The sequence below is a fragment of the Chionomys nivalis genome, chromosome 17 (assembly GCF_950005125.1).
Source record: "Chionomys nivalis chromosome 17, mChiNiv1.1, whole genome shotgun sequence".
Classification (NCBI taxonomy): domain Eukaryota; kingdom Metazoa; phylum Chordata; class Mammalia; order Rodentia; family Cricetidae; genus Chionomys; species Chionomys nivalis.
In genome coordinates this window covers 40,977,673-41,005,258 of record NC_080102.1, presented here as the reverse complement: position 1 = coordinate 41,005,258, position 27,586 = coordinate 40,977,673, and the positions used below count along the sequence as shown (strand labels likewise).

The 27,586-nt window shown below is 46.4% G+C and overlaps 1 protein-coding gene across 2 annotated transcripts in view; it reads left to right on the top strand.

The window, feature by feature from the left end:
- Positions 1-27,586, top strand: part of Efcab6 (EF-hand calcium binding domain 6) — a 167,084-nt gene that overhangs the window by 41,258 nt on the left and 98,240 nt on the right. The window contains exons 5-8 of one of the 2 annotated variants that reach the window (XM_057792082.1): positions 7,979-8,115; positions 14,312-14,421; positions 15,090-15,092; positions 23,773-23,897. In XM_057792082.1, coding sequence (XP_057648065.1) covers positions 7,979-8,115; positions 14,312-14,421; positions 15,090-15,092; positions 23,773-23,897 — 375 coding nt within the window. The remainder of the gene's footprint in view (positions 1-7,978; positions 8,116-14,311; positions 14,422-15,089; positions 15,093-23,772; positions 23,898-27,586) is intronic. The other variant, XM_057792080.1, reaches the window with a different exon arrangement.

Below are 27,586 nucleotides of genomic sequence, written 5' to 3'. Positions count from 1 at the left end.
TTCACATGTGCACACACATACACACACTCACACACATACACACCATGCATACACACATGTGCGCGCACACATACACACACCACACACACATACACACAACACATACACACACTCACATGTGCACACACACACTTACACATACACACACCACACACACACACATCTGGGTGGCCCTATTTATTTGGGCTTGCGGCTTTCCTTCCCAGAGCTCATACTGTGTACAAAGCATTTGGAACAAAGCCCCGCAGAGTAATAACGAGTAATAACGCATCCACTGCAGGCAGTTTACGGAGCTGTCTTAGCTCAGTGGGGGACAAATAGGAAGCAGTTGGATTTTCTTCCTCAAGCCGCTCTGCAGGTCCACACAGATTTCCCCATTTTTGTCACTGAAGGATGCCTTTGGTGGGTCTCCTGGTTTTCTGATCATATGTAGATGTAAACCAGGCCAGTGTAGGCCTGAGGGTTAGAGGTCTCTGTCACATAGCAATTCAATTTGCCCTCCTGGGCTGGGTTTCTATCTGTCTTGTCTCTCATTGACATTTTCCCTGTCCTCAGGTCATGGAGTCTGTGATACAGGAGAGAAGAGTGAGCACCCCTACTACACACACACACACACACACACACACACACACACACACACACTTCCTTCCTTACTTGCTTTCTTTGGGCAGTAGAGTCTTAGGACCTCACTTGGGGAGCTTCAAAACTATGGGTGTCTAGTTCTATCTTCTCTAACCTCCTCAGCCCCATGCCTGGTGGTCTGTCCTATATGCTCCCACTGCTAGGGACCCTCATCTGACCAGCAGCCCTTGGGAACAGGAGAACACAGATTGCTGCCTTTCAACCATGGAGACTTCAGGTGTCCTCTTCCTGTGCATGCCACCGTCAGGGAGGTCATTGGTATAATTTAGTCTCTTCATCAGACTTGCCCTCAGATCTTCTACCAGGAGGATGCTGAGCAGGTCCCCAAGTCTAACGGAAATGAGATGCTTGTCTGCCATGCTTGTGGGGATCTGCCCATCTGTACAAAATTCCCTTAGATCACCCACATTATTCTTTATGCATGTTTCAGTCACCTGCCCATCATCCAGCCACTCACTCATCCAGCCAGCCAACCAGCTGCTATCCATCATACATTCACCTTTCTGTGTATCCATTCTTCCTCCACTCATCACCTATCCATCTAGTGAGCCAGCCACTATCTATCAGTCCATCTACCCACCCAGTCATTCATCTGTCAGCCAGCCAGCCAGATAACTAGCCATAGCCCACTAATCTACCCATAAACCCATCTGCTCACCTATTTACATTACCTAACCATACATACATACATACATACATACATACATACATACATACATATACAGTTAGCCATTAGCCATCAACCCATCTACCAAATCCTTCTAGCCATCCACCTACCCATATATTCATCCATCATCCATCCTCCACCCATCCATCATCTGTCTAGCAGCTAGCTAACTAGCCATCATCTACTAATCTATCCACACTCCACTAATCTAGCCATCTATTCATATATATATATATACATATATATATATACACATTCATCCATATAGTCAGCCAACTATTACCTATCAGTCCATCAACTGATTCATCTATCCATCAACGTACCTACATATTTATCCACTATCTATGCATCTATCTATCCAGCCAACTAGCCGCTGTCCTTCAATCAATCCCCCTATTTACCCACATATCAGTTTATCACCCATCTGTAATTCATCATCCACCCACCAACCAACCTGTTTACCTACATATGCCATCTCCCTATACACCTATTTACCTATGTATTCTAGCCACCACCCGTCCATCATTTATCTGTTCAACCAGCCAACTAACCACTACCCATCGGTCCATTCACCTATCCATCTACCTATCTACATAGCCACCATCTATCCCTCCATCCATCTGTGATGGTTACTGTAGTTTTTATAGGATCCAGAATCTCCTGGGGAATAAGCTATGGGCATGTCTATGAGGAACTAGCTAGACTGGATGGGAAGACCCACCTTGACTATGGGCAGCCGCCTCCCATGGACTGGGGTCCTAGTCTGAACAGAAAGGGGAAAATGAGCTGAGCACCAACACTTAGCCCTGTCTGCCTCAGAGAGACGGTGAGACTGCAGTGTCATGCCTCAGAGCCTTCCACGTGAATCAGAATAAGCACTTCGCCCTGCATTGCTCTTGTCGCACATTTTATTGTGGCCACAAGAGAAGTAGCTGGCACAGTACCCATCATCTCAACCACCCATCATTCGTCCACCGAAACCCTCCTCCTCTAGGCTGCCGCTCTTTTAGGGTGCACTGTGGGCTTGAGGGCGTGTTACAGGTTCCGTGGTGTGCAAGGTTACTATCTGGGTACTTAGAACTCTGACTCCACCCTGGCAGCAGTTCCCATCGCAGCCCTATTTGCTGAATAACCCTCTTAAAAGTCACCTAAGTGCTTCACAGGGTATGTGACTTTAAATTCTGTTCCTTTATTTAGAAAAAAAAATTAGTGGTCCCTTCCCCATCTTCACGTCTGTGTGAAGAATGGCTTTGTTTTAACATCTGAGTTAAGGCCTGTCGTGTACAGTGCCACACTTGAGTGTGCTGGGCTTTCTCTCCTGGTGGAGGAACTCGAACTTCATTTGCCTTCCATGTGCTCCTTTTCTTTAATCCGGATCTGTGTTCTGAGGACCTCGGGTGCGTCAGATGCTGCCTGGCTCTCAGGGTCTAGCATGGGCTTCCATCGAGGGCTAGGCAGGACGTGGGAGAGGTTGAGTCAAAGGGGAATGTGGGAAGAGTGAGGAGTGGGCTGGGGTACGGTGAGGGGCTGGGTGGAGCAGTACAAACTCTAGACCACATGCCGCCTCACATGCGGGTCAGAAAGCTGAGGTGGAGCTGCGCTGAGGTCTGCTCCCAGGGGGCAAAAACCTCTCAGAGTAACCCTTGACCTCCTGATCCTCCTGGCTATATCTCTCAAGTGCTGCGATTGCACATGCCAACCCCCACAAAGGGGCAGAACTGCTGCTTTTTTTTTCGTTTTGTTTTGGACAGTACATAGCCCAGGCTGGTCTCAGACCTGTGGCATTCCACCTCTTCTACCCGCCTCAGCCACTGCAGTGCCACAACACTTGGCTGTCAGCCGTCTGCTTAAATCCTCTGCACCCCCTCTCTGTACATGTATCTCCCCAGAAATTCCTTCACTAGTCATCTGTCTGCAAGGGATTGTGGATAGGACAGCAGAATGCCTAATGGTCTTACTCTGCAATGGGCCAGGGAGGGTGGAGTACATCTGGACTTTGTGTCCTCAGGATTTTTCCAGGCTGCTGTCTGGTAGGGAAAATCAGCCCCAACACCGTGTGAATGAGCAGGTTTGGCTGAATCCTTGATATCTATTTATGGACACTGAAATTTGAAATTTACTTTACTTCACATGACATGCAATAGATTCTCTTTTTGATTCCTCTTCCCCAACTATTTAAAACTGCTAAGGCCAATTTTAGCTTCCAGGTATGTAAAATTTGGTAGCATATACCTGCATTTGGTTCATATACCTGCAGCAAAGTTAGATTTCCCTTAGGGATGGAGGCCAGCACAGAGGTAAACATCAGAAAGGCTGATCTGCTGGGAAAGACATGAGGTCCTTGCCTTCCTTTCAGAGAAGTGTGCTGGTTTTGAAGAGGGCAGTGGGGAGTAGCAGCCCCTCCTTTTGTAGTTAGCACCCACTCCTCTCCAAAGTGATCCCAGAGTCCTGGGAAGGGCTAGAACAGAGGGCAGAGTCAGACAGGCAATGGGCATGACCCTCCTTCCCCCAAGGGAGACTGTTCATCCATTTCTGGCCAGAGAAACACAAGCTATCCAGGGAAAAGTGACAAGGTGGACGAGTGATTAGAATAGCTGGAGAGAAGGTTCCAGAATTCCCTTGTTAGCTTTTATTGTCGATTGATCCAACATCGAGCCCCTTGGGAAAAGGGCACCTCAGTTGAAGAATTTCCTGGCTCAGATTGGCTTGTGGCTATGTCTGTGAGAGACTGTCTTAGTTGGTAATTGACGTGGGAATATCCAGTCCTCTGTGAGCAGCACCCTCCCTAGGCCACTGAGCATAGCCAGAAAGCAAACCAATAAGAATGTGTTCCTTTGTGGTTCATGCTTCAGTTACTGCTCCAACTTCCCTCAGTAAGCGACTGGGACTTGGAAATAGAAACTGGAATAAGCCCTTTTCTCCTAAAGTAGCTTTTGGCCAGAGTATTTTCCCACAGCTAACCCTGCCTGATTGGACAGCAGAGAACAAGGGAAGAGCTTTCTGTGGCCAGGCAGTACTGAGTCTCAAGGATACCACAGCAGCCTAGAACAGAGCCATGTTCCAGAGAGGAAGTAAGCCAGGGACACAGGTGTCAGTGTGTGCAGAGAAAAATGAAGCAAGTGGTCCAGACAGATCCAAAGTGTGCTCAGGCATCTCTCTGAGCAGGTGCTGTGTGACCACGGCATGAGTGAGGGCAGGGAGGGAGCTGGCCAGCAGAAGAGACCAGAGCTGCAGAAGTGTACTTGCTTGCTACTGGGAGCAAGGGTAAGGACGTGCTCACAGCTGGAGCAGAGGAAGGAGGAGAGAGGCTGGGATCATTCAGGGCTTTCATTCTTCCAGCAGGGAGAAGAGCTCATGACCTGTGGGAATTCCAAGTCACTCATGCTGGCAGGGAAGGGGTGATGAACAGAGCTCGGTTATCCCTGCTGGGCCCTCATCTTTGCTTTCTTGTCCCCTTCATCTTCTCGCCCACTCCATGCCGACCAGTCTTGCTCACTAGGGCCCTCACTCTGTTGCCTTTGCTAAGTCTTACCATCTGTAGCTCCCTTCCGTGGCTGGTGCCAAACTTGCGTCTGACAAGTGATAGGAAACTTGGAGAAGTACCTCTGGTAGGCGTGAGCTCCCTGCCAGGCTTGCGGCTTGTGGCTCTCCATGTAGGGGACCCATATGGGTTGCCATGGGGCTGTAAAGTGGGGTGTCGCTCCTGTCCTCCTCCGCGTTCCCAGAAGGGGTGGACGGGGACTTAGCAGCAGAGAGGATGCTACAGTTCTTCTTGACCCTGGAAGCAATTGCTATGGATACCTGGAGTTCCATCTTTAGATTTAGGGATGGGGTGGGAGATAGATGCACAGGCTAGTCTGTGATTTCCAGTCCCAATCTGGGATAGGATTAGGGCCACCCATGTGCTGTCACTGTTAGAAGACAGTGGGCTGTGGGGAAATCAGTATGTGGCTTTGCAGCTGTCAGCCTGTGATGGTTGTCATCACTGGACACCAAACAAATGTCACAGTTACACCTTTTAACTGGGCCAGAGCCACCAGAGTCCTGATAGGTCAGAAGAGGCCCTTGCAGTTAGACCATAAGGCTTTCTCAGCACATGACTGTTTCCCCAGGCAAACAGAAAGGATCAGTCACACATTCCCACACGTGTTTCCTGAACGTGGACATTCCACCCAGGGACACCCTGGGCCCCAGGACTAGTAGCAGAAAGCTCTCCTGCCGTGGTGCTACTGTGTTCTGAGGAACCACAGGGACAAGAGTCCCATGAGTTCCCAAGGATCCTTCTAGAAGTTTAGGGAAGTGCTGAAGGGCTGTCTGGATGGGCTAGATGTGAGTGAGGATAGAGGAAAGGCGGGAGATCTGCTACCCATGGGGTGGGAGGGTGTGGGAAATCTGAGGGTCACTGGCATATGAAGGATTGGCAGTTGGATGTTCTTATCTGGACTCAGCTATGTTCTCCATAAAGCAAACAGTTAGCCTGGTAAGGAATGAGGCTGGGGCATGGCTCCAAGGGAACTCTTGCCTAGTATATGCAAAATCCTTGGTTCCATCCCAAGTACTGGCAATAAAAATGTAAGAGTTGAAATGGGTGTAGGGGAGTATACATGTTGTGGGCATGTGTGCATATGTATGTGTATATGTGTATGTTTGTGTGTGCATATGTATGTGTGTATGCATATGTGGCTCTGTCCACAGAAGCAAGAGGTATCAGATACCCTAAATATGGTACAGGCTGTTCTGAGTCACCTGCTGTGGGTACTGGGAATCAAACTCCAGTCCTCTGCAAGAGCAGTACATGCTCTTAATGGCTGAGCCATCTCTTCAGCCTCTCTCCCAGACACCTGGTGTGTGGAGAGAGAAATGTGCCAGTAAGTGCTTCCTGTTCCCTTAACTCAGACCCCTCATTCCACCAGGACTGGGCGCTGCATGCTGATCCTTCTTTGCTGCCATAGTATACACACACACACACACACACACACGCACGCACGCACGCACGCACGCACAACGGGGGATAGGCCATGGGCTGAATCCACTCAGGGTTGAGGTAGGGAGAAGGGGGATCATGCATTCAAGGGGATCCGATGAGGAAGAATAAGTAGGGAGGACACAGGAGAGAGATGGAACTGCAAGCAGGGGACCCAGTGAGGGGGATGCTGGTGGGCTTTGTGCTGTGGAAGAGGGGTGATCTAGAAAGCAGAAGGGACAAGCACATTGATCTTGCAGAGTCAGTGGCTGTTGGTACTAACACAGCACAGAGATTGAGTGGAACCATGGCCTCTGGAAGTGAGCTCAGGTGTTGGCAGGATGGTCTTGCATAGACACACAGGACTCACAGGGTCCTAGCAGGAGAGTCTCCTGGAGGGGTGGAGCAGTAGGTGGAGAGGCAAGTGGCCAGGGTGAGGCAGAGGCAAGAGCTGAAAGCAGCTCCAGAACACCACTCACCCCACCCAGATCCTGAGTCCTCAGGCTAGAGATGGAAGATAACTGCCCCGGAGAGGCTGCAGGAGGGGCTGCCTTATAGATAAGCTGGGCACCATCAGTCTAGGATGGCCTAGGGACACGTGGAGGAAATGCTGGCAGAAGGGGGTCCTCTTGCTGTCAGGCGGTTCTCCCCACTCTTTGAGGCTTACTGATAAACTTCCTTAGAATCCAGGCTGGATATGGCTGGATCCATTCCTCTGAGTGTAGAACCAGATCCCTTGGAATCCAGCCTTCTCGCTGTTTCTCAGTGCCCTCCTGCCCAGGCTCTGGAGTCAACCCCTGCTGATTCTGCGCCTGCCACCTCCTGCAGGAAGCCTCTCAGACCACAGTAGCCGGAAGTGTTTATGTTCCTCTGAAGGCCCATGCCTCTGCCCACGCTCCCAGCTGCTTTTCCCCTGTTGGTGACACTGTGTTCGCATGTCTAGCCTTCCTTTAGGGAGTGTCGTGAAAGGACAGGCTGGAGTTGGAAGATGATGACTTATTGTTTAGCTGCGTGCTGTTGAGTCGGGTCTCCTTGGCCCTCAGTTACTAAATCTGAAAATGCAGACTTGATGGGGTGTGAGCACTTGCTAGTGGGGCTCTGAGTTCTCAGATGAACCCCACAGAAGTCTAATCAGCATGAAGACCCACTCCCTGTCCTTGCATCTCTTCCAAGGGCCCTTCCAGACACCTCACATGGTGACTCTCATTTGCTGAATTCAGACATCGTTGCAAAACTTTTCTGTGGTATCTTAAAAAAAAATGAGAGGTTGAAATAGACCGTCAGATTTTCCAGCTAGCAGTAAAAATAGTTCGCATATGGCCATGAAAAGCAAAAATCACACAAGTCCAGCTATGCCAGGACTAGTTTTTCAGCATCAATTAACAAAAAAGATTTTTCATACAGCCCTAAAAGGGGATGAATTGTGTATGAGACTTACTGCTTTACATTAAAAAGAGATTTTTAAAAAACTTACTAAGACCATTTACTGAGACAATTGCCTTGCAAACTCTTAATATATGCAAAATGTTCTTTTTTTTTCCCAAAGATGCCATTGTGCAATGTGTACTGCTGAAAATCTTTGAAAACATTTTATTTTACAAGAAGTAGTAAAAAGAAAAAAAAAAAAGCTTCTGCATATTTTGTTAGCTTTTGAGTTTTTACCATTGGGCCCCTTGGCTTTTCCAATATCCCTCTTTATTGTGCAGGTCTTCCGAAACATGAAGACCATGAGGAAAGCCCTCCAGCTCATCGATGTCAACAACACGGGCACGGTGCAGTCCAGAGAGCTGAGGCGGGTCCTGGAAACATTCTGCCTGAAGATGAGGGATGAGGAGTATGAGATGTGAGTGGCAAGACCAGAGAGGGTGTGATGACCCTGAAGCCAGGGCCAGGGACAAATGGCAAAGGCAGGTTCCTGGGCCCCTCCCTCCATCTTCATTTTGGACATTCTCCCAAGCTCCCAAAGCTGTGGATTCTCAAGAGTGGGACCTGGTGTCTCTTATTGTTTGAGGAGGCTGGGGTGGGCACAGCCGTCTGGCTTTCGGATCCGAACACAGGTTTCTGACCACCCCATCACCTGTCACTAGTCTGTCCTGCTTAGTCCCCATCCTGTGTGTTTCCAGTCCATAGTGAGTTTGACTTCAGCGAAAGAGTCCTAAAATTAACAGTTCATGTATTCCGAATACCCTTCATCATACAGAGGGTGCTGTCTTGTCCCCCTTTTAGAATATCCGTGTTAATCTCTCAGTGTGCTTATAAATCAACAGGACAAAACCTAATGCATAATACAAACAGACTCACGTGTGTACATAGATGGTTCAGTGTCATGTGATCCAGGCACCCACTGCTGGACTCGACTTATGTCCTGGTGACTCAGGGATGCCTGGATCACTCAGTCTGCTCCCCAAGTACCAATCCTTTATTGTTTCTGCGGAGGCTAAGGCCGTGCCTTGCTCTGGAGTTATAGGCTACTGTTCTGAGGGGTCACTGTGGCTTTTGACACATCTCCTGAAGACAAGGTCAGGGCTGCAGGCAGGAGAGGAACTTTCCGCAGAGCAAGGTGGCGCAGAGGACATGTGACCGTAGCTCGGATGGGGCTCACAATCAGAGACTTAAAAGAAAATGAGTCCTTTCCACTCTTGAATATGTTTCTTCTTTCTTCCTCTTTATAACCTACCTCAGAATAGAAAAGGCATAATAGATGTTTTAATTCTTACATCCTGTCTGGCTGGGAAAGTGTCCAGAATAAGATCCAAACAAAACAAATTAAATAATTTTGTGCGTGCAATTACAGAGCAGAGGCAGCCCTCTTCTGAAGCAGGCCGTCAGAGACAAAGCAGGCTTTTATTTGACAATAAACCTTGTGTTTGGCACTGCAGTCTCCAGCCTAGTAAATCTATAAAAAAAGTTACTGTCTGTTTCCCCATCTCTTAAGTGTTGAATAATAAAGAACTCCACAAATTTTTATTCGCGATTTCTTTAAAGCCTCAGAAACAATGCTGTTTTCACACCACGGTCCTAACAATGGCCTACAATAGAATTGTTTCCCATAGACTCACACAGAGGCTCAAAGGAGCTGCCTTCTGCAGGGCTTTAGTGCCTTCCTTATGGAGGCCCCAGAAGACACGGGCACCTGTGACTGCTTTGGTGTTGACTTCACCCTTCGCTGTTTGGAGCGTTTTTAATATCTCAATCTAGCAGTTTTCTTCTGTCTGGGGTCTGCTGTAGGTGCTTGGTAGGAATGGCTAGGCTCTGAAGTCAAAGCTGTGCTCGTATTCCCTAATCCTGGAAGAGCAAGATGTTGCCAGGACTCAACAGTTTTCTGTTAAAGAAATAGGTGTTGAATGGGCCGGGGAAATAGCTTAGACGGCAGAGTGCTCGCCTTGCAAGCATGAGGACCTGAGCTCGACCCTCAGAAACCACGTTAAAGAAGAGAAAAACAGTAGACTGTAGTGGCATGTGCTTGTAAACCCAGAGTTTGCGAGGTAGAAGCAGGATCTCTGGGGACCACAGGCCATCCAGCTTAGCCTCCTTGATGAGTACTAGGCCTCTGAGAGATTCTGTTTCAACCAATAAAACAAAACAATCAAAACAGGTGGATGGTGCCTGGACACAATAGCTGAGGAGGCTGTCCTCTGGTCACCTTACACACATGCATACCCACCCACATTTACCAGCATGTTTGTGCAAACACACACACACACACTCATACACATGCAAGCATGGGAGTGCATATGCACACATATGCATACATGCACACACGTGGGAAATGAGCTAGGCACCGAGAAACCCACCACACAGCATGGGGATGAAGACATGATGTAACACGTGTAGCATGTCTGTGATATGCTCGCATGCAGGTGCTCACCTCACTGGACAGTGTCACGAATGTGATGACCCAGGATAGTGTTACAACTTCTAGATGGCTGCTCCTTGCCTGCGGACATGTCTCAGCCTATACAGCACCCAAGGCGGGAGATGAACTCACCACTAGCTTCGTCAGCATTGTCCAGCACCCCACTCACTGATTTTCCCTCCCAGGATCACTCCATCTCCATCCCACATTCTGTCCAAGTATTTGGATCTATGTGAAGTCATTTATGAACAACCCAGTAGTCAAGCAAGCCGCAGAAGGCCAGCCTGAGCCAGGATTACCTGAAAGGGGTTTTTCCAGGGGGCGGCACTGAAAGGCTCAAGGGCTCGCTGGGATCCCCTTCTCCCTAAACCCAGCTCCAATGATCCCTACTTGCTTGCTTCTATCTGCGGGCTGTGCGCTCATGCCAGTTTTGCCACCTTGAGATTGAGTCCCTGGGGTTAGTGTCTTAAGAACAGTCTCATCGAAGTTTTTTCTTTGGAAGGCTTTAGAAAAAGTTACTGTATATTTGTGTTCACATGTATATGCCTGCATGTATGTTCACATACATGTGGAAGCCCAGAGGTAAGCCATGTTCATTCTTTGGGAGCTGACCTGTAATTGTCTTTAAGCTCCCAAATAAACCATACACATGGAGTGTATTATTTCTTATGAATGTCCGACCTTAACTTGGCTTGTTTCTAGCCAGCTTTTCTTTTCTCTTTTTTTATTGAGCTCTACATTTTTCTCTGCTCCCCTCCCTGCCTCTCCCCTCCCCTTCAACCCTCCCCCAAGGTCCCCATGCTCCCAATTTACTCAGGAGATCTTGTCTTTTTCTACTTCCCATGTAGATTAGATCCATGTATGTCTCTCTTAGAATCCTCATTGTTGTCGAGGTTCTCTGGGATTATGGTTTGTAGGCTGGTTTTCTTTGCTTTATGTTTAAAAACCACTTATGAGTGAGTACATATGATAATTGTCTTTCTGGATCTGGGTTACCTCACTCAAAATGATGTTTTTTAGCTCCATCCATTTGCCTGCAAATTTCAAGATGTCATTATTTTTTTCTGCTGTATAGTATTCCGTTGTGTAAATGTACCACTTTTTTTTAAAAAAAAATCAATTCTTCAGTCAAGGGGCATTTAGGTTGTTTCCAGATTCTGGCTATGACAAACAAAGCTGCTATGAACATAGTTGAGCACATGTTTTTATGGCATGATTGAGCATCCTTTGAATATATACCAAAAAGTGGTATTGCTGGGTCTTGAGGAAGGTTGTTTCCTAATTTTCTGAGAAATCACCACACTGACATCCAAAGGGGTTGTACCAGCTTGTACTCCTACCAGCAATGCAGGAGTGTTCCCTTTACCCCACAACCTCTCCAGCATAAGTTGTCATCAGTGTTTTTGATCTTGGCCATTCTTACAGGTGTAAGATAGAATCTCAGAGTTGTTTTGATTTGCATTTCTCTGATGGCTAAGAATGTTGAACATTTCCTTAAATGTCTTTCAGCCATTTTAAATTCCTCTGTTGAGTGTTCTCTGTTTAGGTCTGTACTCCATTTTTTAAAATGGATTATGCGTTCTTTTGATGACCAATTTCTTGAGTCCTTTGTATATTTTGGAGATCAGACCTCTGTTTGATGTGGGATTGGTGGCTCCTAGCCAGCTTTTCTTAATTTATCCCATCTACTTCTTGCCTCTGTGCTTTTATCTTTGTCTTATATACCTTTCTTTACTTTTTACTCCGTGGTTGCTGGTGTATAGCAGGGTGGCTGGCCCCTTGAGTCCTGCTCCTTCTCTGGCTTCTAGATCTTCAAGCCTCTCTCCCCAGATTTCTCCTTTTATTTATTCTGTCTCCCACCCCTGCCTATCCTTTTTCCTGCCTTGCTATTGACTGCTCAGTTCTTTATTAGACCAATCATGTGTTTTAGGCAGGCAATGTAACACAGCTTCACAGAGTTAAACAAATGCAACATAAAAGAATGCAACAAATCTTTACATCATTAAACAAATGTTCCAAAGCATAAACAAATGTGTAGCACATCCTAAAATATTTTACAACACTGAACACCTTGTATTTTTATGTGTAACTTTTCAGTGAGACCTGAGACTCCACTGAATAGGATATAGTGGCTGCCCAGTGAGCCCCAAGGACTCACCTGTCTCCATCTCCCCAACTCTGGCATTATTGTACATACCACCATACCCAGCTGGTTTTTGTTTGTTGTTTTTAAAACATGGGTTCTGGGTATCAAACTCATGTCTTCATCTTGCACAGCAAACATTTCTCAGACTGAACCATCTCCCCAGCCCCATGAAAAGTCTTTGGAGACCCTGCCTTTCTGTTCAATGCCAGGCTTCATCTCTGTAGTCTTTTCCCCAGGGCATGCTACCATGAGCTTCCATCTGTACTCTGCATGCATACAGCAGGTTTCTGAGCATAGGATTCTAGGGCCTTAGTCCCAGCCAGCGTTCTCCTGTGAGTCGACCCTGGCTGCTGGGATGCTACATTGCATGGAGGTCTGCAGTGCTGGGTGAGCTGCTTACCAAGCTTCCCTGCCTTGCTAGGGCAGCATGCCAGCCAGCAGCCTCCAAGGACTCGGAGAGATACTGACATTGCTGCCTCCCAGGTCTCAAGCTTCTAGGCTGTTTTCACAGGATCAGGGCTCAGGGACTGTTTAGAAAGTTTCTGAGTTAACATCTGGCAGCCATCATCTCTCTGGATAAGTTTTCCTATTAGGACAATAGCAAGCTTCATAAAAGTGGAAAGGGATGTACAAGTGAGAAGCAGATATGTGGCACTCCCTGTTCAATCTGGAAACCAGAAAAATAACAAATACTTTAGGTATTAATTACTAAATTTTGAGAAAGCATGAAAGTAGATAATTATAGAAACCAACACATATGGGGAGAATATAACCAAACATTTAAAAACTGTGAATTTTTTAGAAATGTAGTAACCCAGAAATCATCTAAAAAACTGTTTATCACACACAGATCTGAATAATAGGAAACACATTAAAAAACCAAAGTTCCCCGTTTATCTCAGTGTATTTCAGAGAGGGAAAGAGGTGTTGTGCATGGTTTTCAGTTTTCTTGTTCTGAGCTGGGTGTGGCGGTCCCGTACCTATAACTCTAGCACTTGGAAGCCGTGGCTAGAACATAGTGAATTCAAGGCCAGTCTGGGATACATAGCAAGACCCTGTCTCAAAACAAACAGAAAAAAATCTTATTATGTGTAAACACCATAAATGACTCAAGAACAGCTGGCCTCCCTGGCCATTTGCTATTTGGAGACTGTGGGCCTCTGTGGGTCGAGGTTTTCGTCTCCTGCAGTGATAGGCTGCTGTCAGCTAAAGCAATCATCTGCTTGTATCCCCCACCCTTCACACTCTGGGCTCCCTGGTTACAGAAATGTGATTCTCACTGGCTCGCTGCCCAGACCCCTGTCTCTATACTTCTTACAGAAAGCTAGCATTGCTTCTGCTGTCTAGTGAAGAAGTGGCCTCTTGGGCCATGGGATCTGGTGTCCTCCCTCTTCCAACCAACGAAGGGAAGAAAACTGTAGAAGTGTGTCTGGAATATTCCCAAGAAGAGGACTGTATGTTCAGTCCTATTCTCTCTGTGCCCTTCTACAAGCTGACCAAGTGTTCTCTCTCGGGTGTCTGCAGCTTTAGTCTGTATGTGTATATATGCATTTGGAGACCGAAGGACAGCCTTGGGTGTTGGCCTCAGGGGTTGCCTACCGATTTGTTTTTTTCATTTTGTTTCATTTTTTATTATTGTCTTTTGAGACAGCGCCTCTCACTGGCCTGGAACTCCCCAGGGAGGATAAACTGGCTGGCCAGTGTCCAGAGGAGTCTGCCTGCTTCCACCTCCCTATCACCGGGCTTGCAGACACATGTCCATGCTGGCTTGCTTTGTATAGGTTCTGTGGTTGGAATTCTGGTCCTTGTGCTTGTACAACAAGTGCCTTATAGACTGAGCCTTTTTCCTCAGTCCCAACCGTCTGTATTTAAGAATCTCAACAGCAGTATTTCCCATGGTGGTCTTGACAGAGGCAGCAATAGCAGGAAGATATTAACATCTGTGCCAGCGCAGTGTAAAGCAGACCTTATAATAAGCATGCTTCTATCCAGGCTTGCTGCAGCTCTGTCTGACTTCAGAGAGCATCTGTGTTGCAGGTTCTTGAAGGAGTACAACATTGGCGGCACTATGGTGGACTACAATGCTTTCCTGAAGAACCTCAGCATAAGCAGTGACTTGAACTTTAAATACCCACAGTCCGGTTCAGGTAAGGACTTCCCAAACATGTCGCTGAGGATTTTAAAGTTTCTTCTCTCCCCTAAGGAAAGGCATCCCAGTATTGGAAAAATGCATCTACTACAGAGGTGCCCGTGATACCGTTATATAAAAGAATGATGTGAGAGCTGGATGAAAGAAAAGGCTGGGGATGAGCGGTTTAAGGAAGCCGAACCCATGTCAGGGGTCTCATATCTGCCTGTAATTCTGCTCCAAGGGACCCGATGCTCTCTCTCTTCTGGCTTCCGTGGGCACCCACACTTACATGGACACCCGCACATGTACACACACACACACACACACACACACACACACACACACTAAAAAGAGAGGAACGACAGGAGTCACAGCTTCGTATGCATCTGGGAACCATGATCTATCTCCACAGTGGGAATGTGTGTGGAGTAGGCACACGACTGGGACCTGGGACATCCCCTGAACTCACAGACTGTCCTTACGTGAGGTCCTGGCTGTCATTTCTTTTTTCTGCTGCCTCTGAACCTCAGCGAGTTTGGATGGTGACGCCTGTTCTGTCGATAAGGAAGAAACCAATTCGGGAAGACAGAAGAGCTTGCAGCTGTTAGATCTGTGGACGTGAGTCCTCGAGGCAGCTTTCCTGTGATAGTCTAGATCAGTGAGGCAGTTTCTGGAACTGTCCAGCTGGTGGTGGTTCTGAACAGAGCCTATTTTGAGGAGAGAATGTTTGAGTCACGTAACTGGACACTCAGGTCACTTAGACATTCTCCTCAGTCTCCTGACATGGGGTCACCCCCTGTGACCAGCTTCTTTAACACCTGTCCTCATTGTGTGGTTTTAATGCTGTCTTAATGCAGCTCTGCAAACCCCCTCAGGGCACATCTATGACACGTAGCACTGCTTTCCCAGCAAGCCAAAGAGCTGCTGTTGTCAGGCTCTAGGCTGGCTCTGCTAACCCCGACTGCTGGGGGCCTCTGGTCTTTGCTGAGCATGGTTCTGTCTTCTCTTTTCATCCCATGCAACCATGCAGGTTCAGACAAGCCAAAGGCTGAAGTAAGCCTCTATACCAAAGCCACTGCTCAGCAGTAAGCGCTGTCATCCTCACCCTGGCGTCTTCCAATGCACTGGATAGGAATGAGTGGTTGCTGGGGGGTGTTTGAAAAGTCCGCAGGCCATTTTATAAGAATTTACTGGGAGCATCAGCAGGATAATCCTAGGGAACCTCGGGGAAGCCATGTTTCCATCGTGGCTGGATGTTAGAACTGAGAGTGACAAGTTTCCCATTCAGATGACCACCCGCTCTGATCTCTGGTCTGTGTCTGGGAAGTCTGAGGCCTGCTTACTCCCCTCTCGGTGATGGATGGCTTTTTCCAGCTGCCTATAGAAATTTCTTAGGAAGTTTCAGTAGCAGAGCAGGCCATGGCCTATCATTGAGCCTTCTGCAGCAATAGAACATGGTGTGTTTTCTATTTGCAAATTTAATTCTTTAAAGGTTTTGTTGTTGTTTTTGGTAGTTTGATGTATTTTTAAACTAAGTCTTGCATTTTCCAGGTTTGGGGCAGGAGGGGTGCAAATCATCATGTTTGACCATCTCTGTGTTTGGTGTCTCTGCATTCTCTTGTGAGCTTATTCTCCAGTGTTTCTGCACGTCTTCCACGGTGTCCTCAGCGTCACCTACACTCTGGCTCTTGACACAGTCAGCTTATCCCTGGTGCTTCTAACTGCTTTACCAGGTCTCCTGGGGTTTGTAGTGTCACTTTCGTCTCATCCTTAGGTTCTGCCCCCATGTCACCAAGCCCCTGTTTTACAATTTGTGCTCTCTGTCAGATCAGCTGCAAAGCACTTTTCACATCTTGGTCTTTCCTGTGTCAAGTTGCTCTGGCCCTGCCACCTCCTCTCTCCATAGTGTTCACACTGGGTGCAAGGGACTTGGATGAGCTGAGTGTATTTTATTCCACTCCACTTCTTACATTGCCAATGTATTACCCACTTATTTGTGCTTGTTCTGCAGTCTCTTAATACACCTTTATTAATCAGAATCTGCTTTTAGTTAGCACGAACTGAGTTAATGAGGCAGGGACTTCACAGCAGCAGTGGCAGAAGCCCGTTGGGTCTCTCACATCGCGCTTTTGCAAAGGGCTCATACTCAGGACATGGTTTTGGCTTCTGTCCCACTGAGGTGGTCTCAAACATTGTTTAGAAATTCAAACTATGTTAAAGTGCTTTAAAGTTTATTGTTTCTGAATCTAGTTAAGTTGATTAACCACTCCAAAGCCACAGAGAAACCCTGTCTCGAGAAACCAAAAAAAAAAAAAAAAAGTTGATTAACCATCCCAAGTATATACCTTGTCATGTTGGTAGCCAAATGTATTGCTTTTAAATCTTAATATTTCATCCTAGCCTCAAAAGAGCATGGCCATCTCACAATACAATCCATTATTCATTCAGTCCAACTTCAGAAGTCCCCCTAATCTTTGACATCCCTAATATTGCTCAAAAGCTCAGTCCCAGGCCAATGAGATGAATCATTTGGTGAAAGTGTCTTCTTCAAGCTTGACAATCTAGTTCAGTCTCTGGGATCATTCAGGATCCACGTAGTTGAAAGAGACAATTCTCTCTCTCTCTCTCTCTCTCTCTCTCTCTCTCTCTCTCTCTCTCACACACACACACACACACACACAAAACCTCTCACATAATACTCTTTCTTTCTCTGACATGTACACTCTTAGACACACGCTCACACCCACACACCCTCTCTTACAGACACATACACACATATTCTCTCTCATATACACACATATTCATAAAGACAAAATAAATGAACAAAATGTAATTTAAAAATTTCTAAAAGCCTGTCAAAAGCCCAACATTTTCTCTGATACTCAAGAAGATTTCTAAACTATAAAATAAATAAGTTACATATTTCCAGTTTGCATAGAGTAAACCTTCCCATTCCAGAGGGTAGAATGGGGCAGTAACAAGCCAAGAATGGTTATAGCAAGACCCAAACTTAGCAAGGCAAATACTGGGCCTTGCAACTCTGTGTCCAGCTTCTGAGTCTTGTGGTGGTATTACCTGGATTCCAATGAGTGTGGGTATCCCAGCCTCTCCAGCAGCACACATAGCATCTCTCTTGGGCCAGATCCAGCCCATGCCTGTGCCACTCACCTAACATGGTCCTGATGTCGCCACCAGTGACTTTGGCATCGCTTTTCAATTCTACCATACGTTGTCTGGCCTTAGTAGCTTCCTGGAACTTTGATGCAAGCCTCCCAGACTTCATAACACTTGGTATTTTTAACACCTGCAAACCCAGTACTAGTTGGCAACACTTCCAAGTTCTGTACTAGCTCCAGATTTAGTCTGGCCCATTCTACCACAGCACAGTGGACTCTGTGTGCCTTGAAGCTGAACTTGGCACAACACTGCCGCCAGCAGTTGTTTAGGGGCAGGAAGCCCCTCTAAATGGGCAGTTGAAGCTCAATCTTTCTCCTTCCAAATGAATTTGCATATTTACAAATTGGACTCTGATGGCTGGAAACTTGCTGACAAAACCCACTGTCTCAGTGCAGAGTGAAAGGCGTCTCCTTAATTGTACTGGCTTCTTTAGTTAAGGCAGCTTGCCTTCTTTGCACTCCCCTCCGCTACAGTTTAACCACAGATTCCTGTGCAGCCTGCAGTTCTTGCTGTGAATCTGGGTGAGAGCAGGGAGCAGTAACCATGCCACAGCTCAATGATCTTAAAAATCTCCTCCCAATTAGTCCATTACTCTTGAACTCAGCCTCATTCAGATTGCCAGGATGCAGCTCTGTGTGTGTGTATGTTTGTTTGTTTGCCAGAACATAACACAAGTGACCTCTTTCTGACACTTGTTGAGTTCTTTTGACCCCCTTTGAATCCTTGTGGGCACAGTCTCCACTGTCTGTATTGCTGTGCACATCCTGGTCTTCCAGACGCTCACTAGAATGGCCCACTGAGCTCACGTGCAGCTGTAGAGCATCTCAGGCTGATAGTTCCAAGCTTCTACATTCACATGGACCATTTCCAAAGGCTCATGACAACAATAGTCCCACTGCTCAGCACCAGTCTTCTGTATGTGCCACTCCTCGTAGTGCTGTGATCAGATACCTGGAAAGAAGCAGCTTAGGGGAGGGAAGGCTAATTTGGGTCCTAATCTGAGGGATACAGTCTACCATGGTGGAATCTCATCAAGGCATGAGGCAGCTGGTCACGTTGTGTCCACTGACAGGAAGCAGAGAGAGCTGCAACTTGTGTTCAGCTGACTTTTATTTCTCCTTTCTCTGCAGTATGGGGGATCCAGTCCATGGGTTGGTGGCACCTGCATTAAGGACGGGTCTTTGTCCTTGAGTTTAACCTCTCTGGAAGTTACTTCACAGACAAACCCAGAGGTGTGTCTCCTAGGTGATTCCAAAGTCAGCAGAGCTGACAATGAAGATTGAGACTCATTTAAAACCCAATTGTAGACTCCTGTGATTGATGATCATGTGGTATTTCACTGTGAAGATTTGAGTCATTTTTATTTCAGGATAATTTCTTGAATTGTCATCTTTAGTATTTGTTCTCTTCCATTGCTTGTTTTTCTTCCCAGTTATTCATATTCATGTGTCTTAGACCTTTTTATGTCTTCTTTTATAAAACATTGTTTTTTCAGATGTCCCCCTTCCTCTTTCCCTCCTTCCATCCCTCCCCTTCCTTCCCTTCTTCCCCCAGTTCCTCCTTCCCTCTTCCTCTCTCCTCCCTCCTGCTGCCCTTCCTTCTTACTTGATAGAATCTTTGTTTACTCTCTCACTCATGGTTACATTTGTTTGCTCTGTGTTCCTTTCAGTCTAATCTTCATGTTTGTGGTGGTTTGTGTATTTTTCACTCTTTTCATTGCTTTGACAAAATACTTACAAGAAGTTACTTAAGGGAGAAAGGTTTGTGTTGGGTTGTGCCTCAGGAAACAACCCGTTAGGCAAGGGAGGCATGTTGGTGAGAGGCTGCCACTCATACCACAGTGGATCAGCAGTAGAGGAAGGGGAACGTGAGGCCCAGGTGGCTTCCTTATTTCACAAAGACTTATCTATCACCTTTGTTGGAGCACAATCAACAGCTTTTTGTGTTTAATACAGATGATGTTTTGCTGTGGTGTGCAGTGATTACCACAGTCAAGTTAATTAACCCATCTGTGATCTTCCACCAACCTTTTTGGTGTATGGTAGCAACACTTAATATCTGGGGCTTGGCAAATCTCATAGTGCCCTTTGTAGCTAGTAGTACAGTCTTTTGTCCTGAGAGTAGTTTTTGCTTCTGCTTTGTACCCAAACTCCTACTGCTGCTAGGGCCTCTTCCTGGTCACCAGTTACTGAAGAAGTTTCTCACTAATTGATCCAAAGACAATACTTTATTGAGAATCTCTCAGGAGCTACACAAGTATAACCATGAACTCCTCTGATGTGTGGCAATCCTGTGGTAAATACCACCTCCTTCAACCTGCTTTTTGTTTTTTTTTTTTGTTTTGTTTTTTTCTAGTGAGGAAATAGTAGTTCAAGGCTATGTAGCTAGGGAGGGCAGAGCCACCAATCACAGCCAGGTGGCATGTTTTGAGTACGGTCTGCCCCGTGTCCAAGGTTAGAGACTTGGGGAATGCCCAATGGGAAAAACCTCCTGGGACACCCCAGTCCCCACTCTGTTACCCCTAATTCTTCTGGTGTGACATCCTAGCCTGCCAGTGCTTGTTCACCAGTAACCTTTTTCTGCATGATAGAGTGCTGAACTTTGGGAGGACATTCTCAAAAGTTGAAGAACTAAAGCAATATATGCATATGTTTGTGTGTTTTAAATGCTCACTTTTGTAATTAAGAATGACTAGACAGAGTTCTTTTTCTAAAATAATTTTCACTTGTCTTTGACAATTTCATACATGTATACAACGTATTTCAGTCATGCCCACCCCACTCTCCTCTCTTAAGCCCCTTCCACTCCTAGAGCCTTTCTCTCCACTCCTGCCTATGTGCATGTCTGTTTTAAATAATTTTTTAAATAGCCCATTTAGTTTAATAAGGGTTGCTTGTGTGGGTCCCACTTAATTCTTTATACCCGGCACTGGCTCTGCTGTGAACTTCCACTGTGAATTGTGACTGATGGGATGGAATTTGCTAGAACATGCTCATTTGTTGATTAAAACAGCAGTTCATGGATTCAGTGCTGTCCTTTTCTCTGGATTGAATTCCAGCAGTTGTTACCTTTGATTTTTCTGAATATAGGACGACAGTTTCTATTAATTTTGGCTACACTGGCATCCATGGCTGCCTTGCATGTCAAGAGCACCATCTATCAGGGAGCAAAAAGCAGGGGTGAGGGAAAGTCTCTGCTTACTTCCCTTGAATGGAGCCTAGACCCCCTTTAATCTTTGGGTTTCTCTGAGTTGTTGTAGCACTTACCTAGCATGGAAAGGATCCGGGTTCCATCCCCAGTCCTCTCAAATGAAACTCATGAGAAAAAGGACAGTGGAAGAGAATGAGCTCGGGGCTGAGAGAGCGTCTCAGGAGAAGAGAGCTCAGGCAGACCTTCCCAGGCAGGCCTCCTGCCTCACTCCTGCTTCAGCCCCCAGGGCCCTGCCTTTTATTAAAATAGAGAATCTGCGCACTGTCCTGGCTCTCTTTCTCTCTTTCTCTTTCTCTCTCTCTCTCTCTCTCTCTCTCTCTCTCTCTCTCTCTCTCTCTCTCTCTCTCTCTCTCTTTCTCTCTGTGTGTGTGTGTTGCAGTCCTAGAATCTCAAAGTAGGGAACTGGAGTACCAAAGAGTCTGCTGGGAGCCCAGGAACCCCTTTAGCCAGGTCAGAACCTAGCTGGTTCTGTTCTGAGACCCAGCTGGAGAGATTGTCCCTGTGTCTCTAATGTCACTCAGAGGGACCTGGGGAAGGGTCTTCTTTTCCTTTTCCTCCCTTGGAGATGAGAAGTGGGATTCCAGATGACTGGCAGCCTGTTAGCTGTCGCTAAAGTAAGTGTGCCTCATTTGGCTGTGGCTTATTTGCAGACATTTTAGGAAATAAATCTGGGGAACCATTTGTGCCTCTTCACGTCCAGTGTTGAGAGGGAAGATGGCTGCACTTGAGATGCACTCCATCCTCTTCTGCTAGAGAAGCACACGGGCGTGTTGGACAAAAGCCAGATACAAAAACCCAGGCACCCCCACCCCCGACCCTGTGTCTTACATCCTCACGCTCAGCACTCTCCTGGTCAGATACTACGCCTAGATTATTTTTTTTCTGGTACATAAATCAGTAGATGATAGATAGACAAGAAGGCATACAAAATAAGTAAGAAAATGAAAATTAAATTATGTTAATTGCCCTTTTAATCATGAAAGAATATATGGCAAAGAAACTGTCACATTTTTGTCACAGGCATGCCTTTCTTGTTCTTTAAGATTTTCTTATTTTAAGTGTGTGGTTTGCTGGTGTATACATTTGTGCACCGTGTGTATGCCAGGTGCCTGAGGAGGTCAGATGAGGGCACCAGATCCTTTAGAACTGGACTTATGAGCTGTTGTGAGCTGCCATGTGGGTGCTGGGAATCGAATCTGGGTCCTCTGCAAAATCAAGAAGTGTTTTTAGTGGCTGAGCCACCTCTCCGGCACAAGTTCCTTGTTTTTCATGTCTGTGTGGCTATTGCGTAGCCTTGGCAGCACCCGTTTGTGAGGCTGCTCCATGTTAACACCACTAGAAGTGTTGCAGCTGTTTCCCCTTGGCCCTGTAGAAAGTGCCCTCACCTGCAGACCTTTGCTGGGTGGCCTGCTGTCCCACAGACAGCACACAGTAGAAGAGCTCAGAATGTTCCCACATGGGTTGCTTCTGTGCCAAGTGAGAGCTGCCTCCTTCCATTTTCCTATATTAGTGTGAATGTATGTGTGTGTGTTTATACATGTCTCTATGTTAATGTGTGTGTTTGTAGATGTCCATTAGTGTGCATGTGTATATATCTGTGTATATATGGTACTCATGCATGTACAGGCACACTCTTCTGTTTGAGCCTGAGGAGTATCCAGGTGTCCTCCTCTGTTATCTCTGTCTTGGTTATAGGAACACCTACTCATCCGGGACCCACCATCTCAGCCCCTTGTTGTAGGAGGTCGCTCATTTGTTCCCTACTGCTTGGACCCAAAACAATCACACAGTAACTATATTTTTACAATACTGTTTGGCCAATTGATTTAACATATTGCTAGCTAACTCTTAAATCTAAAATTAACCCATCTCTATTAATCTATGTATCGCCACATGGCTTACCAGCAAGGCTTTTTTGGCTTGTCTGTTCCCTGCGGTGGCTACGTGGCATCTCCTGACTCCGCCTTCTTTCTCCCAGCATTCAGTTTAGTGTCGTTTGCCCCCCCCCAGCTCTACTCTGCCCTATCATAGGCCAATTCAGATCTATTTATTAACCAATAAAAACAACGCATATGCAAAAGGACTTCTTACATCAGCCTGTCTCTCTGAAACCCCAGCACTGGGTTATGGGTGTATAGAACTTTGTCTGATTTAGGATTTGAAGTTATGTCCTCATGCGTGAACCGTAGCACCAAGCCCTTCAGCCTTCTTGTTTTCACTTATTTTCTTAGTACTTGCTGTGATAAGTAGAAAATAACCTGTTTTAAGTAGATTTTCTAAATGACCAGTGACTGTGAACATTTTTTATACATGTACTGTATTTTTAGTTCTTTGTCCATCTCCATCTCTGACCTTACTCTTCAGTTAGATATTTGCATTCACTGGTTTGTGAGAGCTGCTCAGACAATATGCAAATCAACCTTTATTTTAATGCATTCCCATATATATGATACATACACACATATGCAACACTCCCAGTGGTGTTATATATATAATAGGATCCTGCTGTGTGAACCCTTCTGCTGTAGCCTCCAGAGTACTGGGATCACAGATGTGGCCGCACACCAACTTCCTTCTCCTGTATGTGAACAGTAGTTTTCGCTCCCTTCCCTTCTGCTGTTCTTTGCACTGAGCCTACTGGTCACGGAAAAGTTTCTGGTTTGGTGTTTCTCTGACATGTCTCCCATGAAGCTCATGCGGTCTAATCAGAATGGGCCTAGTTTCCTTCCACTGCACAGACAGTTCTAATTTCATCTCATTTAGCCCACATTTCAGGGTCTATCTTGGTGTACAGTAACACAGAAGGCTAATTTTCTTTTTTTCCCCATTTATCAATATATTTCAGTATAACGAATCCAATAATCCATCCTTTTCTCGGTTCATTCATCTTAATTTTTATCAAGCAGGTAATGATCAGAAGCAAACAACACAGAGCCGGCCTCTGCAACGTGAGTAAACCAAAGCGGTCTTGTCTTACCAGAGCTCCCCAGGGAGAATCAGCAAGCCAAGACTACCCGGAGGGAGCGGCCACTCAACTCCATGTCATCTGAAGATGTCTGGAAGAACTACTCCTTAGACGACCTGGAAAAGACCTTTTGTCAAGAGGTGAGAGCCAAAGTGTCACCACAGGCAAGTTGATAGCCACAGGAGCCATCTCCTCTGGGAGTCATTCTGAAACTTGGCTCCCCCAGCACCCCTCAGACTGCCAGGGCTTCTCCTCGGGATGCACGGATGGTGCTGACAGTGGCAAAGCTAATTTTGTATGTAAGTGTGAGGTGTGAAAGTAGTTATGTGTAGGTGTGAGGTATGAATGTGGGGGTATGTAGGTGTGGTGTGTGAATGTGGGGGGGTGTAGGTGTGGGGTGTGAATGTGGGGGGTGTAGGTGTGGTATGTGAATGTGGGGGGGTGTAGGTGTGGGGTGTGAATGTGGGCATGTGTAGGTGTGGGGTGTGAATGTGGGCGTGTGTAGGTGTGGGGTGTGAATGTGGGCATGTGTAGGTGTGTGGTGTGAATGTGGGCGTGTGTAGGTGTGGGATGTGAATGTGGGGGTGTGTAGGTGTGGGGTGTGAATGTGGGGGGTGTAGGTATGAGGTGTGAATGTGGGGGTATGTAGGTGTGGGGTGTGAATGTGGGGAGTATAGGTGTGGGGTGTGAATGTGGGCGTGTATAGGTGTGGGGTGTGAATGTGGGCGTGTGTAGGTGTAGGGTGTGAATGTGGGCGTGTGTAGGTGGGGAGTGTGAATGTGGGGGTGTGTAGGTGTGGGGTGTGAATGTGGAAGGTGGTGCATGTATGGTGTATATATCTAATGGTGTGTGTTTGCTGTATGTACATGTGTGTACATGTGCACAAGCCTGTGAGTGCTTGTGGAAGCCAGAGGAAGATGATGGCTGTCTTACTCTGTTGCTTCCCGTCTATTTTTGTGATAGGGTTTATCTCTGGACCTGAAGCGCTCCATCTTGGCTAGGTTGGCTGATAGGTAAGATCTCAGGATCTGCCTATCCCCAGCTGCAGACACAGTGGTTGCAGGCACACATGGCCATGCTCATGGGTATGGGGGATTTGAACTCAGGTCCTCTTACATTTATAATCACTTTTAACCACTGAGTCATCTTGGAGCCCGAGAAGTTAATTTGAAGTGTGTCCTCTGTGCTACTCACAGGCTAACTTAAAATAAAATACAAAAACCATATAAAGAAATGGTACAACTTGGTCGTGTGTCTGAGTGGGGGTTGGTCATTAGTGAATACACGAAGAGACCTCTTCTTCTCACCTTGGGTTGGGGGCTAGTCATTATCTCTTATCTCTATATTTAGATTGCATATGTGTCTCTTGAAAAATGAAAATTGAGGGATTTCTTCTACTGCATTTAAATACCTTCTGAAGGTGTAGCAGTTGGCACAGTAAAGAGCTGGTATCGCCATGGGCAGTGAGCGTGGGTTAGGAAGACCATTGCCAATGAGTCAAGCTGTGTCCGTGAGTTCAGCCTGTTGTTCTGGTGTCATTCTTGGTACAGTGAGAAATACTCTAATAGGAAGCATCTTGGGGAGGAAGAGGTTTATTTCACCTCACAGTTGCAGTCCATCATTGTGGAGAAGTCAAGGCAGGAACTTCATGCAAGTAGTCACATCATGTCCGCAGTTACGAGCAGAAAGAAATGCAGTCATGATGCTCACTTGTACTCAGCCTTCTCTCCACGCATACTCAGTTCAGGATGCCCTGCCAGGGGATGGTGCTGCCTACACTGGGTTGAGTCATCCTGTATTAATTAACATAAGACAATCTCCCACAGACAGGCCGACCTGATAGAGACAGTCCCTCACCGAGTGACTGTAGGTTGGGTCAGGTTGACAGTTAAAGCTAGCCATCACTCATACAGCACAGGGCATTTCAGGGAAGCATGGCACGGGCAGATGGTGGGCTGGTTGGTAGTGGTGAAATTATCATTGAGATCATCTGTCAGCCAGACATTTTTGGAGGAAAACTTTTACCCCTCACCAAAACCGATTTCTACACAGAGCAACTATTAAAATTCGGAATAAACAATGTGGGCAAAAAGTGGGATTTTTGTGGTACTGGGCATCAGACCATGCTGAGCAAGCCCTCTACCACTAAACTGCAGCTGCAGCCCCAGTCAATAGAATAATTGCAAGTTTGAAATCAAGGTATCTTTTGAGTATGAAGTAAAGCCTAAAAGCTGTGAGGAAAAGGACCAAGTTTGACAGCATGAAAATTTCAAAAAGTATTTTTGTACGGTAAAACTTCATACGAACATGAGATAAGCTTGGCACATGTGAGGACATAAATGACAGATGGATAATAACTGTGTCTTAATAATGTTTTTTAAATTTTTATTTATATGTATGTGTTAGCACGTGTGTCTGTGCATGTCTGTGCACCTGTGTGTGGGTACCTAAGAAGGCCAGAAGTGGGCACTGGATTCCCTGGAGCTGAAGTTACAGGTGGTTGTGAGCTGCCCAGTGTGGGAACTAAACTCAGATCTTCTGTAAGAGTACAAGTGTTCCTAGCCTCTGCACCATCCCTCCAGCCTTGATAACTGTTTCTAATATACACAGAATTTTGCAAGTTATTAACATGGACTTTTCGGTAGGAAAACTAGTGAAGAAACACTGACAATGCATTGGTGAAAAGAACTGAGAAAGGACACATTCATATCTACAGATAAACTGGCACAGCTTGCTTTCCCTTCTTGGCAAATAACCCTATTTTTGTAAAAACATGACCTTCCCAAAATATAGGACCCTCACTAGAGAGTGTGTGAACTGTTCTGGATACATGTGCAGGAACCAGGAAGTCACCCAGAGTCCCCATCCAGAGCAGCCCAAGCTGCATTTGGTGCCCCCCATTCGTGTTCTTCCTTGTTGGTGGGTAGAAAGACGACTGTGTTCACAAGCAGTGATAGAAAGGGTTTTTTCTAAGATGACCTTTGCTAACCATTGTGGTGCCACGCTGGGGATGCTGAGGCAGGGGGATGTGAGTTCTAGGCCAACCTGGACCACACAGCAAGGCCTTGTCTCAAAAGAAAAACAAAACAGTCTTTAAAAACATACACTTTTAATTTAAATGTCTTTGATTTTTACCAGGAGTAAGTAAAGCAAGCCTCAATGTCATGTGACATCATGATTAGCCCTGTTCATGGGGTGTCCCACACCAGGTTAAATCCCTGGTGCCTGGAATTACCAACTGAATCTCCACATGACAGGCACTGGCTGTGTGTGGATCTCCAGTGAGAGGGCCACGGCAGGAGGAGGGTACACAACTTGCCTGGCAGTCCAGGCAGTGTGGCTCTGGGTCCCAGCTGTCACTACCCCTTCAGTATTGTCAATCACAAGTGACAGGAAGACGCCCCGGAACTTTGGATGTCTGTTTCCCACACAACATATTAAGTCCCTGAAGGGACATTAGCACAATGAGGGGGATGGAGAAAAGCAGGCAGAGCTGAAGAGGTGGTGATGCTTTTGAAGGGGCTGGCTCGCTGCCGTGGGACTTGATGACAAGTGACAAGTGACTGACACTTGCTGTGTTTCTCCTGCTCAGCCCCCACACCACAGATTTTTGCTGTCTATATTGTGTTCTTAGAGTTGGTAATATTTATATTATGTACAGTTATGGTAATCCCCCAGACGTCTGGCCTTTGTTTCATACCCAGATAGGTTTGGTGGCCACCAGGGGAGTTCAGTGCTTTCGGCATTTCTGCTTTTTATTTTGATTTAGTTTTTGCTTGGCTGGATTTCACTGCCTGGTAATTTCCTCAAGAAAGGCTCATGGATGCTT